Source organism: Balaenoptera physalus, assembly GCF_965194825.1.
Source record: "Balaenoptera physalus genome assembly, chromosome: 15".
NCBI lineage: Eukaryota > Metazoa > Chordata > Mammalia > Artiodactyla > Balaenopteridae > Balaenoptera > Balaenoptera physalus.
The window spans coordinates 37,805,742-37,820,494 of NC_138894.1; the positions used below are offsets into that span (position 1 = coordinate 37,805,742).

The 14,753-nt window shown below is 45.9% G+C and overlaps 1 protein-coding gene across 2 annotated transcripts in view; it reads left to right on the plus strand.

The window, feature by feature from the left end:
• TGFA (transforming growth factor alpha) overlaps positions 1-14,753 on the plus strand; it is a 109,680-nt gene that overhangs the window by 34,913 nt on the left and 60,014 nt on the right. For both annotated transcript variants that reach the window (XM_082426120.1, XM_082426121.1), the window contains exon 2: positions 1,521-1,574. In XM_082426120.1, coding sequence (XP_082282246.1) covers positions 1,521-1,574 — 54 coding nt within the window. The remainder of the gene's footprint in view (positions 1-1,520; positions 1,575-14,753) is intronic.

Here is a 14,753-nt window from a genome sequence, read left to right on the forward strand (position 1 = left end):
TTTTTGAGATGTTTCTCATGTCAAAGGCCTGAAGGAAAGTCATGAGCAGATTGCCATATCTGTTGCAATGTGTTTCTCCCTTGAGAGTCAAGGGCTGGTGCGTCTACACTCTGAGGGACAGGAGAAAGGAGCCCTCACAGCCTGCACGGCGGGGGGCAAGCTGGTCCTGAGCATTGGGGTAGGGGTCACAGCGCAGAAGTTTCCCTGTTTTCTCTGCCGCCTCTGGGCTAACCTTCAGGCGGCCCAGCCTGTTAGCATGGCCACCACGGCGTCTTTTTTGCAGTTTGGTTTTAGGAAGTCATTCTAACTTAGTTCATGCTGATTGCACAACTCAGAGAGATTCCTTTTTCATCAGAATTTTGCTGCTCTGTTTCCTGAAACCTCTGGTACTGTAACATGCTGGCATATAAGGTCATCTGCTGGCAGGGGCGGTTTCACAGGTGGTCACAGGATCTCCTGCTCAGGTGGGCCCTGGGCTTGGGGGGCTAACACCGCTGCCGCTGTGCAGCTGCAGTCTTGAAATTCTTAACAGTTTTCTCTTTGCATTTGTATCTTGTAAATGAAGTTCAGTGGGACCGTGGGGTGTGCACCGGGGAGGACTTGGGCCTCGCCTCCTGTGGTCCCACCTACCGTCACCTCCCTGCCTCCCCTGGGTGGGTTCTCACCCCTGCCACATGGGGCCTGGACACAAGAAAGGCTGGGGTGAGGTGTGCACACCCCACGGCATCCCGGGCAGGGCATGGTGGTAGCTGCCCCGTCCTGGGCTGGCAGCCCCACTGCGTTTCCGTGGATGACTGACTCCCCTCCCCCCGTCCAGGTTGCCAGGGTGGATATTGCAACATCCTCGCGGGTCACCTGCCCACCTTGGGTTGGGGCGACTGGTTTCTGGGAAGAGGAAACCCCTGACTAGGCTCCCCTGCCCCCAGCTGGGTCGCACACACCCATCCCGCCGCTGGGGGAGGGGAAGCGCGGCAGTGCGGGGTCACGTGCGCACTTGCGCGCTGTCGCTGGGGCCCAGGGCGCCCCCTGAGGATCTGTGCTCACCCTGCAGGTCTCCTCATACCCCAGAGAGAGCAAGACCAGAAAGAGCAGATAAGAAACATCACGACACGCGCAACAGTGTGTAGGTACTTAAAGCCCCCGAACTGTACACTTAAAGAGGGTTAAGGTAGTAACTTCTATGTATGTTCTACCACAATAAAAATATTTATAAGGTGTTTTTGAAAGGACAGAAACAAGAAACATCATGACAAGTGGAGACAGAGAGACCAGGAAAGGAAGGGAAAAGCTTGATATTTTAGTAACTTAGAGTGCCCATTAGATAGGCACTTTTTTCCTGCTTTTTGGGCAGAGGGTCCCACGTCTTCACTTTGCACCGAGTTCCCCAAAGTATGTCACCAAGCCTGCCTTTGGCCACCTTGTGAAACTACCAAGTCTCCCTTGTAAGGGCCCACTCTAGAAGCCTGAGAACGTGGGCTGCTGGCCAAACTCTCACCTGTCCTCTCTTCTTCCCCTCACAGGTCTTTTGTTGGCTGTGTGCCAGGCCCTGGAGAACAGCACGTCCGCTCTGAGTGGTGAGTGCCGTGCCCTTGGGGTGGGGTGGTGTGCGGAGCATTGCACAGCGGCAGACCCTGGCTGCCTTGTGGAGCCTGAGCTCTAAGCTTCCTCCCGAGGCTCCTGCCCGCTGAGCTCCCGCACAGCTGTCCCCTGCACCCTCTCTGTCCTCTGTCCCAGGGGCCCAGGGAGCGCTCCTGGGAGGTCTTAACTGCTGGCCTCAGGGCTCGCCCTCTCCCTTCTCTGATCAGACAGTCACTGTGGGCAGGGGTGCCGGAAAGCAGAGCCTGCACGACCCACAAGCTGGGAACCGTCACGTTCTGATCCATCTAAAGAAGAACCCAGATCCCTAAACCCTCATCTCCTTCTGCCTGGTGATTCTGTTTAGTTATTTTCCAGTTTATTTTTTGACATTTGTAGTCCTATTTCCCTGGTCTCGTTTGCAAGATCCTCCATCAACAGATTGGAAAGTTGGGAAACGTGGGAGGCAAACCATTCTCGGGCAGAGGATCACAGAAAGCATCGGCTTTTAGCATTTGTCCATGTGCGCTAATATTTTTATACAGTTAGTCATGGTGAGGAAACTATTTGGATTCCTGCTTTTTAAATTCAACGTTTGGAGTTGTGCGTTTTTCCATGTTGCTAGAAAGTCTTGAAATGTATCCTTTTAAAATGTCATGATGTTCCATTAAAACGGACATATGTGATTTAATTAGGCATTTCCCATGGGATATTTTTGTTGCCTCCAGTTTAAATTATAATGCTACATCTTGATGCCTAGAAGGTGTTTCCTTCTTTTGGATTCTTTCCTTAGGACATATCTCCAGGAGCAAGGATAAATATATTTATGAACCTTTTAACAAATTGCCAAATAGCTCTCCAAGTGAACTGAGCTGATTTCTACGCCAGCAATGCATGAGTCTGCCAGTTTCACCGTTCCCTCGTTGACATGGCGTATGCTCCCATCTGTTATTGCAGTGGCCCCTGCTGTGTCTCCCTAGTTATCTCAGGGAGGTGCCTGGGCAGGAGGTGGTCCTATGCATTCATAAATTCTCTAACCAACCACACAGTGTCCCTGGTACTTGGCTCTTCTCTTCTTCCAGACCTTTCCATCCAAACACAGTGGAGGTTGTGCGTCCTTGATGCACTTGAACCATTAAGGTGTCCAAGCCACTTGGTGGCCCATGTTGCCACAGATGCCTTTCTTCCTCTGTGTTATTCTTTTCTGGGACTCGGGGTAGAAGGATCTGTCCCTCCCAAAGCAGTGCTTTTAGAGTCCAGGGTCTGCCAGAGTTTCCATGAAGTAGTTCTTTCACTTTTTAATTACTTCCCCCATCACAAAGGGCTCAGATATGGTATATAGGGGAGGGGGAGATAGCTTTGTGAGTCCCCCATGCTGTTTTCAGAACTGCCCCAACCCCCCTCCTGGGATGCATTTACCCCCCAGGTGCATCTCCAGCCCCTGCTGGTCCTCACTGTAGGACCTGGTAGGCCAAGAGCCAGGGTCTCCTCTAAGTCACTTGTAGGTGACAATTTGTGATGATGGCAAATGTGGATGCTGCCTCCATGGGGACTGGTCCTCCTGGTTATTTTATCCCCTCCTCCCATTGCATCCATTTGTACAAGAAAGGCCTAGGGGATGTCGTACCTCAGCCGGTCCCCTCAGGGGCCTGGCGTGGCTCCTGCTGAGACCCTTTGGGGTTTCCCAGGCTCTTCTGGGTAGAAATGGGAAAACCTGTGACATTTATCCAGAAAATGACTGTCCTTGCTGCAGTAGTGACCAACCTCTCTTCCATCTTTCCTTTCTGGACTTGCTTCTGTGAGATAGTCTCAGGTCCTTGTTGATATCAGAGACATACTCTCCCTCATGATGATGTATGTTCAGAAAACAGTAGTTGTATCCTGCCCTTTTGCACATGACCCTGTAACTGGCTGAGTGCCACTCTGTAGCCCAATGTGATGGGTGAGAGCAGAGGCAGTGCCACACCTTCTAGTGTCCAGGGGGCCTTGAGATCTTGGAGTTGGTTGGTGATATGTGGAGAAGGGAAGTGGGCTGCCAATCTGGCCTCTGTATTGCTCTCTGTTTGATGGGTTACTTAGCTATGGGCACTTGTGCCCCAGAGAGGTTAATGGAATAGTTCTTTCTATGTTTGCTTACTCTCTACCCTACCCCATTGGACCGAGACATGAGTCCAGAGAGGTCTGGGCTAGTTAGTGGACAAGTGCAAATGGTGATGGCCATGTCATAGCCACGCCTCCAAGGGCTAGGGCTTTGTGACTAAATCAGGCTTGTTTGCTCAACTTTCTCTTCCTTTAGGGTGACCTTCCTATCTCCTAGAAGACTCCCCAGGCCCTGGTAGGCCTTGACCATCCCATCCCACCCCCACTCTGTCCTCTCCAGACATGGCTAAAATCCTGTTGTGGATGCAGCTCAAACTGCGGACCACCCCTGCCAGCCACACTCGCTACCCCAGCACTGGAGTATGTGTGTATTTAACTCTTGACTAATTCAGGAAGTAAAACTATTTGTTACTGTTTATAATAGAAATCTTCATACTTAGAAAAGGAGAAATAATAGTGAAATCAATCCCCATATACCCATCACCCAGCTTCAACAGTTAGGATCACTCTGCAATTTTTCTTTCATCTATTCTCTCACCTTTTTGAGTTTTATCTTTGTTGGGATAGTTTAAAAACAAAGTCCATTTCACTTGTGAACACTGCTTATATCTAACAGATAAGAACTTTAAAAACAAAATCATAGTTCAGTTACACCAACAAAAGCAACAAGAATTCTTTTTTTGTTAGATCCTTAAATATGGAGGATGGATGATGCTGAATTCAAATTTGTGGCACTTCATTTAATTTGCATTCCCTTTGTCACAAGATTAGACGTTTTAGTTTTTTTTTTTTTTATTGTTCTAGATTTTTTTTTTTTTTCCTCACGTGGCATGCAGGATCTTAGTTCTGCAATCAGGGATCGAACCCGTGCCCCCCTGCAGTGGAACTGAGGAATCTTAACCACTGGACCACCAGGGAAGTCCCTAATTTTCATTCCCTTTGATGTTTTCATATTTTGCTTTCTACTTATATTTCCTTTCAGGTCAACACTGCTTTTGTAAAATGTGCTCATTTATATACTGGGTGACTGACTTTCACATCTGAGTCCCTCCTAACCCTTATGCTCTGTATGTTGGTGGGCTCATTTACTAAATCCTAAAACTATCCATTTAGGTGTGAAGATGGGTTGTTTTAGGACAGAAGCTATGAGAGCTTCACCCATGGCATAAATATGCAGGTCTCTTCACTCTAAGAGTTGATTGGAATGAGAAACAGTAATGGACATAAGAAGGTTTTGGTACATTCCTGATTGATGGTGCTGGAGCAAAGGACTGCAGGCATACTCAGAATTAAGCTCTAACATTTTGATGGAGCAGCGTAGAGAGAAAATTGCAAACTCCATGTGCCAATCAGGAGTAGAATATGAGCTTGAAGGAACAGGGGCTGATCCCATGCGGCTTTCTTGTGCTTTTCCCCCAAAAAAGTTCAATGTTCTCATGACTTCATGGTTGCTCCTGACTTTCTGGTTGAGGTTTCATTGGTTTCTTCCAGTCTTCCTTTTTATAAAGCCCCATATGTGGAGGGTAGATGATGCCAGAGGCATGGGAAACTGGCATTATTGTCATCAGTAAATGCTTCTCAGACATCTGCTTTGGGTGGGACATTGGAGGGATACATGCCTTAGGCTGAAGGTTAGGAATCCTGGGCATTGGGCCCATCTGGTCTGAGTTTTGTCGAGTCCCTGGGCAAGTTATTCATCTGGTTCCTGTTTGGATCTTAGTTTCCTCATCTGTTGGCCTTGAATCAGAAATAACCTGTGAAGTTTTTCACGTGATCACTCTGATGGATAGATAGAGACTACTTGGAAAGCTTTGCTGAGGATTATAAGGCTGCCTTCAGACTGTTAGGAAATATGGCAGTGATCAACTGGCGATGCCTGCCACAGGCCTCAGATAGGCTGGTGGTAGTGTGACCGCCATGTATCTCATTCTCTTGGAGCCAGGTGCTATTTTACATTCAGGTTCTAACATTATAGTTACTGGACAACTTCTGTGTCCTTGTCCCCACTACACAGGTGAACCAATAATGAGAACCCATAATGAGAGACTCATAGTGACAGAAGGCAACCACAGCTGACTGCTTAGTGCATGATTTAGAAAATAATTGCCACAAGAGTGAAGTCAGTAGTCTGGGGGTCAGGACAGAAAATTTTGCATCTGGTTGGTTGTCAATTTGTAAAGCATGCAGAGAAACATTAGCTGGAGGCAAGATGAGGGTGGCAGGCAGCACCTACAGCTTAGAGCTTCGCATCCTTCACAAAGAGTTACAACCTATCTTCAAAGGCACCTTTTAATGCCCCTGACAAGGGACAGAATGCATCCTGGTTAAGTTGTTGGGTGGCTGCTTGCTTAACCCTCCGAAATGTTGCGTAGTTCCCAGGCTGCCCGTGCGGTTCTCATGTTTTCGTGAAACTTGCTCTAATGACCAAGGGGTGTGGTGAGGGCCTTGCTCAGGCACCTGGGAGCCAGGCTCCCTGTGCTATCTTCCTTGCACGATCTGAGTACTCGGGGTGGCTCTTTAAACCTCTGAATTCTGCTCCTTCCTCTAGCCTGTGTCTAATGACCCCCACTGGGAACCGGGCAATGTTGGAAGCCTTACTTAATTTAGCATCTGGGAGACTTCAGAGGCGATGATAGAAGACCATGGAAAATTCACAGTGTTGTTATTCATGGGGAAGGTCACTCTTATCAGCTTGCTTGGGGAGATGGTGGTCAGATTTTGGTGGGGACTTTGGGCTTAACTATGTTGAGAAGGGCGAGTTTGGGCTGGGGGTGCAGAGGGAGGGCAAATCCGAATATAGGGAGCAGTCTTTGAAGGCGTTACTTGTTTGGAAAACAGGTAGAACATGGGTCAGCCAGCAAGCAAGGGATCTGTTTATTGCTCATCTCACCTAACAAAAGCTTTTCAGAACTGCAAACCACTTCCCCGTTCCATTGTCTGGAGTTTTCCCACGTGGAGCTGAAGTCATTCTAAAATTAGAAAGCTCACGTGTTCTACCCAGGTACATGGTTCACTGTTCCAAATATGTGTCTGTAGCACAAGAGACTTGGTATGACTTTGTTAGGGGCTAAAGGCACAGACAGCCATAGGTGCTGGGTCTAGCTCACTTCAGAGGACACTTAGTGGACCGTGGAGCCTCAGGAGAGAAAGAGGGATTCATTTTCCTTTCCTCATTTTACCTTTTACTTTCTGCAGAGGAAACTGTGCTGGATCAGAGGGAAGTTTGCTTGGGGTAGTAGACAGGCCATAGGATGTGGAATCCAGGATCGTAATTCTGACTCACTAGCTGTGTGACATCTGTAGTGCTCTTAAATCTCCCTGAACCCCAGCTCCCCCTCGATAAAATTAAGGAGTTGGATTAAGGCAGTCTTTTCAAACTGTGAGTCACAAAATCGCTTCAGTGGGTCACAACCAACATTTTTTAAAAGGAGATTGAATAGTTTAGACTAGACAATTTCAGAGTGCATTACATGAAGGAAAGTCAGGTAATGTTTCATGATACTCTTGTTTTGTTTATTCATGGATTTATATATTGGCGTTCTGCATTCGTTTACTTGTGTAAGCTGCACCCATACTGCATCCTCTGTAATTTCCATATTTGATTTCTTCAGCGTAAGAACTTAGACGCTTGCAAAGTAAGTGCTGTAAATCTTTGTAGATTTACCTATACTTTTCCCCCCATACACCTAGTCTTTTTTAGTTGTCTTGTTCACCCCTAATTTGACAGCAGTTTTTTTTTTTTAACATCTTTATTGGAGTACAATTGCTTTACAATGGTGTGTTAGTTTCTGCTTTATAACAAAGTGAATCAGCTATACATAACATATATCCCCATATCTCCTCCCTCTTGCATCTCCTTCCCACCGTCCCTATCCCACCCCTCTAGGTGGTCACACCGCACTGAGCTGATCTCCCTGTGCTATGCGGCTGCTTCCCACTAGCTATCTATTTTACATTTGGTAGTGTGTATATGACAGCAGTTCTTTTTTATCTACTCACCTTTATCAAATCTTTCCAGAACACTCCACTTACAATAGAAACAACAGCTCTTTCCTTATGCATAGATATGTCATTAGTTTATGTAATATGTAGTTAAATTATGTAAATACAATAATGAGTGCAACTGACATAAACAGGTTTGGGAACAAACACACATGTCCTCTTGGTAAATATATAGCTTCACTGGTAAAAACAGAAACGGGCTGGTAAGCTAGAGTAGCCAACTCATTGAGCTTTTGCACGCTGAGGACATTGGTCTAGTTGTTTTAACAAAGGAATGGAGAGGATGGATTGGGTAAATCAAGGCCCTGGTTTAAGTTGATCTCAGATAGGAGAGCATCTACCAGCTTTGAAAAAAGCAAAGCAAGTGACACAACTCCTGGATTTCTAAAAATCAAGGCCTATAGAAACCTACTGTTCTCCCACTTTTTAGTTTTCAACTTTTATTTAGCACACACTTATTAAGTACTGTCTTATACCAGGTGTTGTGCTAGGCCCTGGAGATACATATGAAAAGTAACTATGAGCCCTGACATCAGAGAGCATAGGGTCACGCAGATGATGATGATGATTTTTACATCTCAGAGTAAATCATAAACATAGACCATGTGATCTACCATATGGATTTCTTTGAGGAAAACACCTGCTTCTACTATATTCAGACTTCCCATTTTTAATCCAAGTGCCAAACTGTATACTTTTTATTTTCTTTGATAAATTGCTTCGTGCTCAGTTTGGCCTGTGGTGCCGAGCTGGTTTTCCATCTGATTGATCACCCGTCTGGGCTGTGGTTGGCATCTGTGGAGCTGGCAAAATCCACAGAATTGCTGAGTAGTGAGGCCCCACAGATTGTGGCCATTTAGTCTGTACCTACCATGAAGATCATTCTAATACCAGTTCATTCCATCTCTGCGCCACTTAGCTCAGCGTCTCAAGAGAGAGAATTGGATCGGTTTGTCCCCCTTGGTCAAGTGGTAACCCAACAGCTGTGGCAGGACTGGGAAGGGGAAGCTGCAGGTAACAAGGTGCCAAAGATCAACAAAGACTTATTGAGCACTTATTATGTGCCAGGCCCTGATCAAAATAAAGTCTCTGTTTTTAAGAACCTTATACTCCGCTGGGAAAGATAGACATACTATTATATTTTTATCTATCAAATCGGCGCATTTTTGAGAATGGCAGCACTGAGTGCTGGTGTGTGTGAGGTGAGACAGCTACATATATTGCTTATGGATGTGCATATTGACTTTCTGGGAAAGAGCTTAGTATTAATGGGGAACTTGATTCCTTAGTATTAGTAAGAACCTTAAAATTGTCCGTGCCCTTTGACTCAACAGTTACACTTTTAGCCATCTATTTTACAAAAATAACCAGAGATGTTAGGTTATTATCCATTATAGTAAAATATAGCCAATTTAAATGTCAGCAAGAAGGAAATAGTTATGGGACAGGTGGATAGATTTTAAATGAAAGCCCTTTAAAATCATGCTGAAGAATATTTCACGATATGGGAGAATGCACATGTAAATAAACAGAAAAAGTAGTATATAAAATTGAAAATAATATCTCAAAATTGTACAGAGAGATGCAAAAATAAAGGGCAAACATCATATGGTATTAACATTAATTATCTCTGGCTAATGGGAATATAGGTGATTTTAATTTCCTTTGTACTTTCCTGTTTTTCTACCCTGTCTACAGCAAGCATGTTTTAATACTATAGTCAGAAATAAAAGGAGCTACATTTTTTTTTATAAGTTTACTTATTTATTTATTTATTTGACTGCGTTGGGTCTTTGTTGCCGCACGCGGGCTTTCTCTAGTTGCGGCAGCGGGGGCTACTCTTCGTTGTGGTGCGCGGGCTTCTCATTGCGGTGGCTTCTGCTGTTGCGGAGCACGGGCTCTAGGCACGTGGGCTTCAGTAGTTGTGGCTCGTGGGCTCTAGAGCGCAGGCTCAGTAGTTGTGGCTCACGGGCTTAGTTGCCCCACGGCATGTGGGATCTTCCCGGACCAGGGCTCGAACCCATGTCCCCTGCATTGGCAGGCGGATTCTTAACCATTGCGCCACCAGGGAAGTCCCGAAAGGAGCTACATTTTTAAAAAGAAAGAAAAGGCTGTGGCTGACATCCTGCCCTGCAGGTCTGTTGGCCAGCACAGGTTGAATGCAGGCTGCCTCGGTCTTGCTGTGCCAGGGCTGCAGCTGTCACTGAGGCTCGGGCAGTGCCGCTGTTTCTGGAGCACAGCGACCTGCCATACTGGCCTGCATGAGGGCTGCCCCAGGCCCTGCAGCTTGGCACCCACCCCCAGGGACCTCGCTGTCTGGACACGTTGACCCCAACAGAATAATTGCCAGTTCACCTCCAAGTTCTGGGGATGCTCATCCAAACTCTTCTTGGGTGACCCTTTGGCTCCTAAATCCTGATCCGCTGCTTTTTTTTAAATTTTTATTTATTTATTTTTGGCTTCATTGGGTCTTCGCAGCTGCGCACGGGCTTCTCATCGCAGTGGCTTCTCTTGCTGCGGAGCATGGGCTCTAGGCGCGCAAGCCCTAGAGCACGCAGGCTCAGTAGTTGTGGCTCATAGACTCTAGAGCACAGGCTCAGTAGTTGTGGCACACGGGCTTAGCTGCTCCGCGGCATATGGGTTCTTCCCGGACCAGGGCTGCCAATCTCCTGCATAGGCAGGCAGATTCTTAACCACTGCGCCACCAGGGAAGCCCCTGATCCAGTTTTATCTCTGGGTTTCAACAGAGAGGCTGGGCTTTCCCAGGCCCCCAGCCCTAGAGTCAGTCTCTAGAATGTGAAAACTCTGGAACTGGACAGAGTTCAGATTCTCCCTCTGCCACTTACTAGCTGTGAGACCTTAAGCAAATTACCTAACCTCTCTGTACCTCAGCTTCCTTATCTACGAAATAGGAATAACAGGACCTGCTCTTAGGGTTGTTGTGAGGGTTAAAAGATTACATGTAAAACACTTGGAGCTGTGTGCACACACACATAGGTACTCTGCTGCTACCCCTCTTACTATATTATTGGTGGTGCACATGTCATGACGCCAGACCTGTATCTTTATGGGTGCTTTTATCCCCTGCAGTTAAGTTCTAAGGCAGTGGTTCTCGTGTATCAATGTGCAGAACAGTCATCCTGCTGACTGTGTTAAAATGCAGATTTCTGGGCCCCCGTCATCATGTGGCCCAAATCAGCACTTCTGGTCCTCAACCACATTTTGCTAAGGCCTGATGGGAAGAAGGCGAGTGGTACACACCCTTGTAGGCTGAGGGGCTTTCTCCTTAAGACAACAGCCCCTCCCCATCCCTGGAGTTCTTGCTCCTTCGCTGGACAGAACCGGTTTCTGGGAGTCCGTGAAATGTTTGTGTTCCAGGACTGACTTACTAGCATTCACCTGGAAGCTTGGTAAAGACAACCCAAAACCTCAGAACTTGCGCCATCACCTCAAAACATCCTCTTTCTTGTTACCCTTGCTGTGACGAAATGATGAACACGGAGGCTTTTGGGTAAGGCATCAGCTTTGTTTCCTGAGAGCCTGACCCACACCTCCGGCTTCTGAGTTTGGGGAGCAGCCTGGGTGTCTGGTTATTTACTAATGAAGGGACCTTTAGCCGTTTTGATCGAGCCAGGTTCAAATGTCCTCCTAGCAGCCTCAGTAACTTTGATTTACACTTTCATTCTGAATCTCTCTTCTTCGTTTCCTGTCCGGAAAGTTATTGTGCAACTTTCTTATCAGAATGTGTAACAGAAGGTGATTTCACATGTTTGACCATTTAATCACTAGGTTGCACTGACTAAAATGTTTCTTAAATACCAAAACATGCTAGCACTAAACAAGGGGGGAAATGGCTAAGATGAAATAGAATGGAGGGCTCAGTTTTACTCATGCCATGGAGCTGGGTTCAGAAGAAGGATGCTTTTCTTCTCAGTTGTCATTTAGCAGCCTGCCTAGGAAGCTGTCTTTCTGGCCCTTTTTGTCCTGACTATTGGGGGCTTGGGATATAATAAACATCTCTCCCTGCCTTACACAGTAGGTCTAGGAAGACATTTTTTGAATCTTGAAAGTGAAAAATGTTAGCTCTTACTAGGAAATCTGGCACTAATGAATCTTCCTGGTGCTCTGGGGCATGACAAATGGAAATATAATCATGAATCACGTAACCATCCACAGGAGCCTCTGTAAAAGTCTGGGTCTAGCAGGCTTTCCACCTGATATCCTGTTAAATAACCACAGCCCAGCACAGTGAAAGGCTCTAGAAAGCTAGATGCACATCTAACCAGATGATAACCACATCATAGTTGTCATTGTAGGCAGTTTCCTAAGGATTTAACCCTAAGTCGGTGCTTCCCAACCTTTTTCAAAATAAAAACCCAATTTGAACATCAAAAGTATGTGACACCTCATGGATAGTAGTTGTGCCTTTAATATTAAATTAATTAATATATGAAAGTTGCAATGAGAACTCAGGAACACTTTGAAATAAATTTGTATTTTATTGATCACAATAGAGTTCACATAGTAATGTGACCTAACACTTATAGAACTCTCACTGTATGCTGGATGCTTTTCTATATATCCACATTTAATTCCTAGAACTCTAGGAAGAAGGTACTATTATTAGCCCCATTTTACAGTTGGCAAAACTGAGGCACAGAGAAGTTAAGTAACTTGCCCAAGATCACATAGAAAGCGGCAGAACTGGGCTTTGAACCCAGGTAATGGCATTGTTGTAAGCACTTCACCACTAGGCTTTAAAAATATACTCACAGAGATACACGTGTATCTCATTCAAACAACAGATATTGCTTGAGGGAAGATTTACCAACACCTAGCATTAAATAACTCTCTAATTCTCTTTTTTTCTACCTTCCACAAGACAAACTGGGAACTACTTTCTTGGGTTTTTAATCCTCTTTTCCACTAAAAATTAGACCTACATCTTAAAGCAAAGCATGGGCATGTATATGTATGTATACGTGTGTGCACATGTGAGTGCTCATGTGTGAGCATATATGTATACATATATAAGCTTCTATTTAATTTTATATTCTTCTTAACACAAAACTGTGGAATCTTCCTTTATGCATTTATTCTTCCATTCAACGAAGACTGACTCAATCCTAGGATATGCTGAGTCCCAGGGGAACAACTAAGACATCTCTCCTGCCCTTGAGAATCTCAGCATCTCAGGGCAGAAGTGTCACACCCTCGGGTGGCACGTGTGCTGTCGGGTGGCTGCACAAGGTGCCGAGGGAGAGAGGGAACCTAAACTTGTTCTTTGGGAGGCATCAGGGAAGGCTTCTCACAGGAAGTGACTTTTGAACTGAATTTTGGAGGCCGAGATGGAGTTAGGCAGGCAGACTTTTGGGGAGAGGACGTGCTTGCAGGTGTGTGGAGGTGAGGCTGGAAGAAAGCGGTAGCCAGCTGAGGAAGACCGTGCGTGGACTTTGTTCTGAGGTGTATAGACTATTATCATTGTAAATGTTTGCATAGATCTAGTCACAGAAAGGTGCTTCCTAAGGGAACCTTTTCATAGATTTACCTAAGGTGGTTGTAACTCGGCTTTTGAAACACAAGGGGTTAGATCTAGAGGACTCCAAGGTCACAAAGTCCACGTGGGTAATAACACAGCCCTCCCACCCTTTAGCTTTGTCGTGTGTGGTGGCCCCATTTGCTAGCTGCCTTGGGTGTATATCCAGTGGAAGTGGTTAGAAATTCTCAGTTATTCTTGGAGCTTCAGTTTTACTTGATTTCAGCTTCTCATTAGCAGGTGAGGGAATTATGCCTTTTCACCTACTTAAGTGTGGCTTGATGAAAAGGTGCCTAAAAATAAAAATCATAAGGCTGATAGCACAGTAGTTACAGTAGAATCTAGAGTCAGCCTGGATTCAGGTCTTAACTGTGCCCTTTGGGGACTGTGATCTCAGGGAAGTTAACTATTCTGTGCCTCAGTTTCCCCATCTGTAAAGTAGAGGTAACAACAGAGCGTCCTTCATAGGGTCATTGTGAGGTTGAAAGAGATGACCTGTAAAGTGCTCAAACAGGGCAAGGTGCAGAGTAAGGTCTGTGTATTGGTCACATAAATCTTTTCAAAGATAGTGAAAGCAGTGATATACATGTGAGAAATGGTGTTCGAAATACGGAGATGGCCTGAAGCAGTTGGTGGCCAGGACACGAGTTGAGTTTAAAGTTGTAAAGGACTGAGCCAGGGTACGCCATATAACTCCACGCTCGGGGCTTGCCCTTGAAACTTAAAGGACAGTTCAGAGGAAGCCCCACTCAGCCTGTTGGGAAGTGGTGTTATAGAACCTGCCACTTAGAAGATCCCAAAATTAAGCTCTCCTTTTAGAACTGTGGTACCCAACGTAGAGGAAACACAGCCTGGCCCTTCGGTGAGTGATGGGAGACGTGGGATGTCATGCTCTATTCCGAGCAGTGAGATTTAGGAGGGACGTAGAGAAGCTGGAGAAACTGAACCACCATGAGAAGCCAAGGCACCGGAGGGCAGACGAGCAAGGCGAAGGTCTCAGCTCCCTGTACGGGGTACCTGGCACAGGCCGCAGAGGCACAGAGGTGGACACGGCACAGTCACATGCTTGAGGGATTCACATTCCTGCTACATGGAAGGCCTTTGACACCATTGTTTAAAATAAAGTGCGAATGGTTTGCTCTCCCTCCTGTGAAGGCTTCAGGGAGAGGCTGGTGATCCTGTGTGGGGACTATTTATAGCTATTATAAGAGAAGAGTTCAGTCCTAATTCCCCTTTTGATTCTGATGATTTCAGAATCTAAGTGGAAGCACAGCTTAGAAATGTATAAAGATGGAGAAGTAATTAGCGAGTGAAACTGAGAACATACCTAATTGAGGATTGTGAGCTATTGGGATTAAATGGCTTTTAGCTTGAGAAAGAGGATATTATACTGAGGGGATCTTTGGCCGAATTTGAGTTGACTTACTTTCTTTTTTAAAAATTAAAAAAAAAATATTCATGTGATTGACTGTGAGGGCTTACTACAGACAGCTGTGCTGGGCATCAGAGATGGGCAAGGGACAGTCCCCACGCTCAGGGC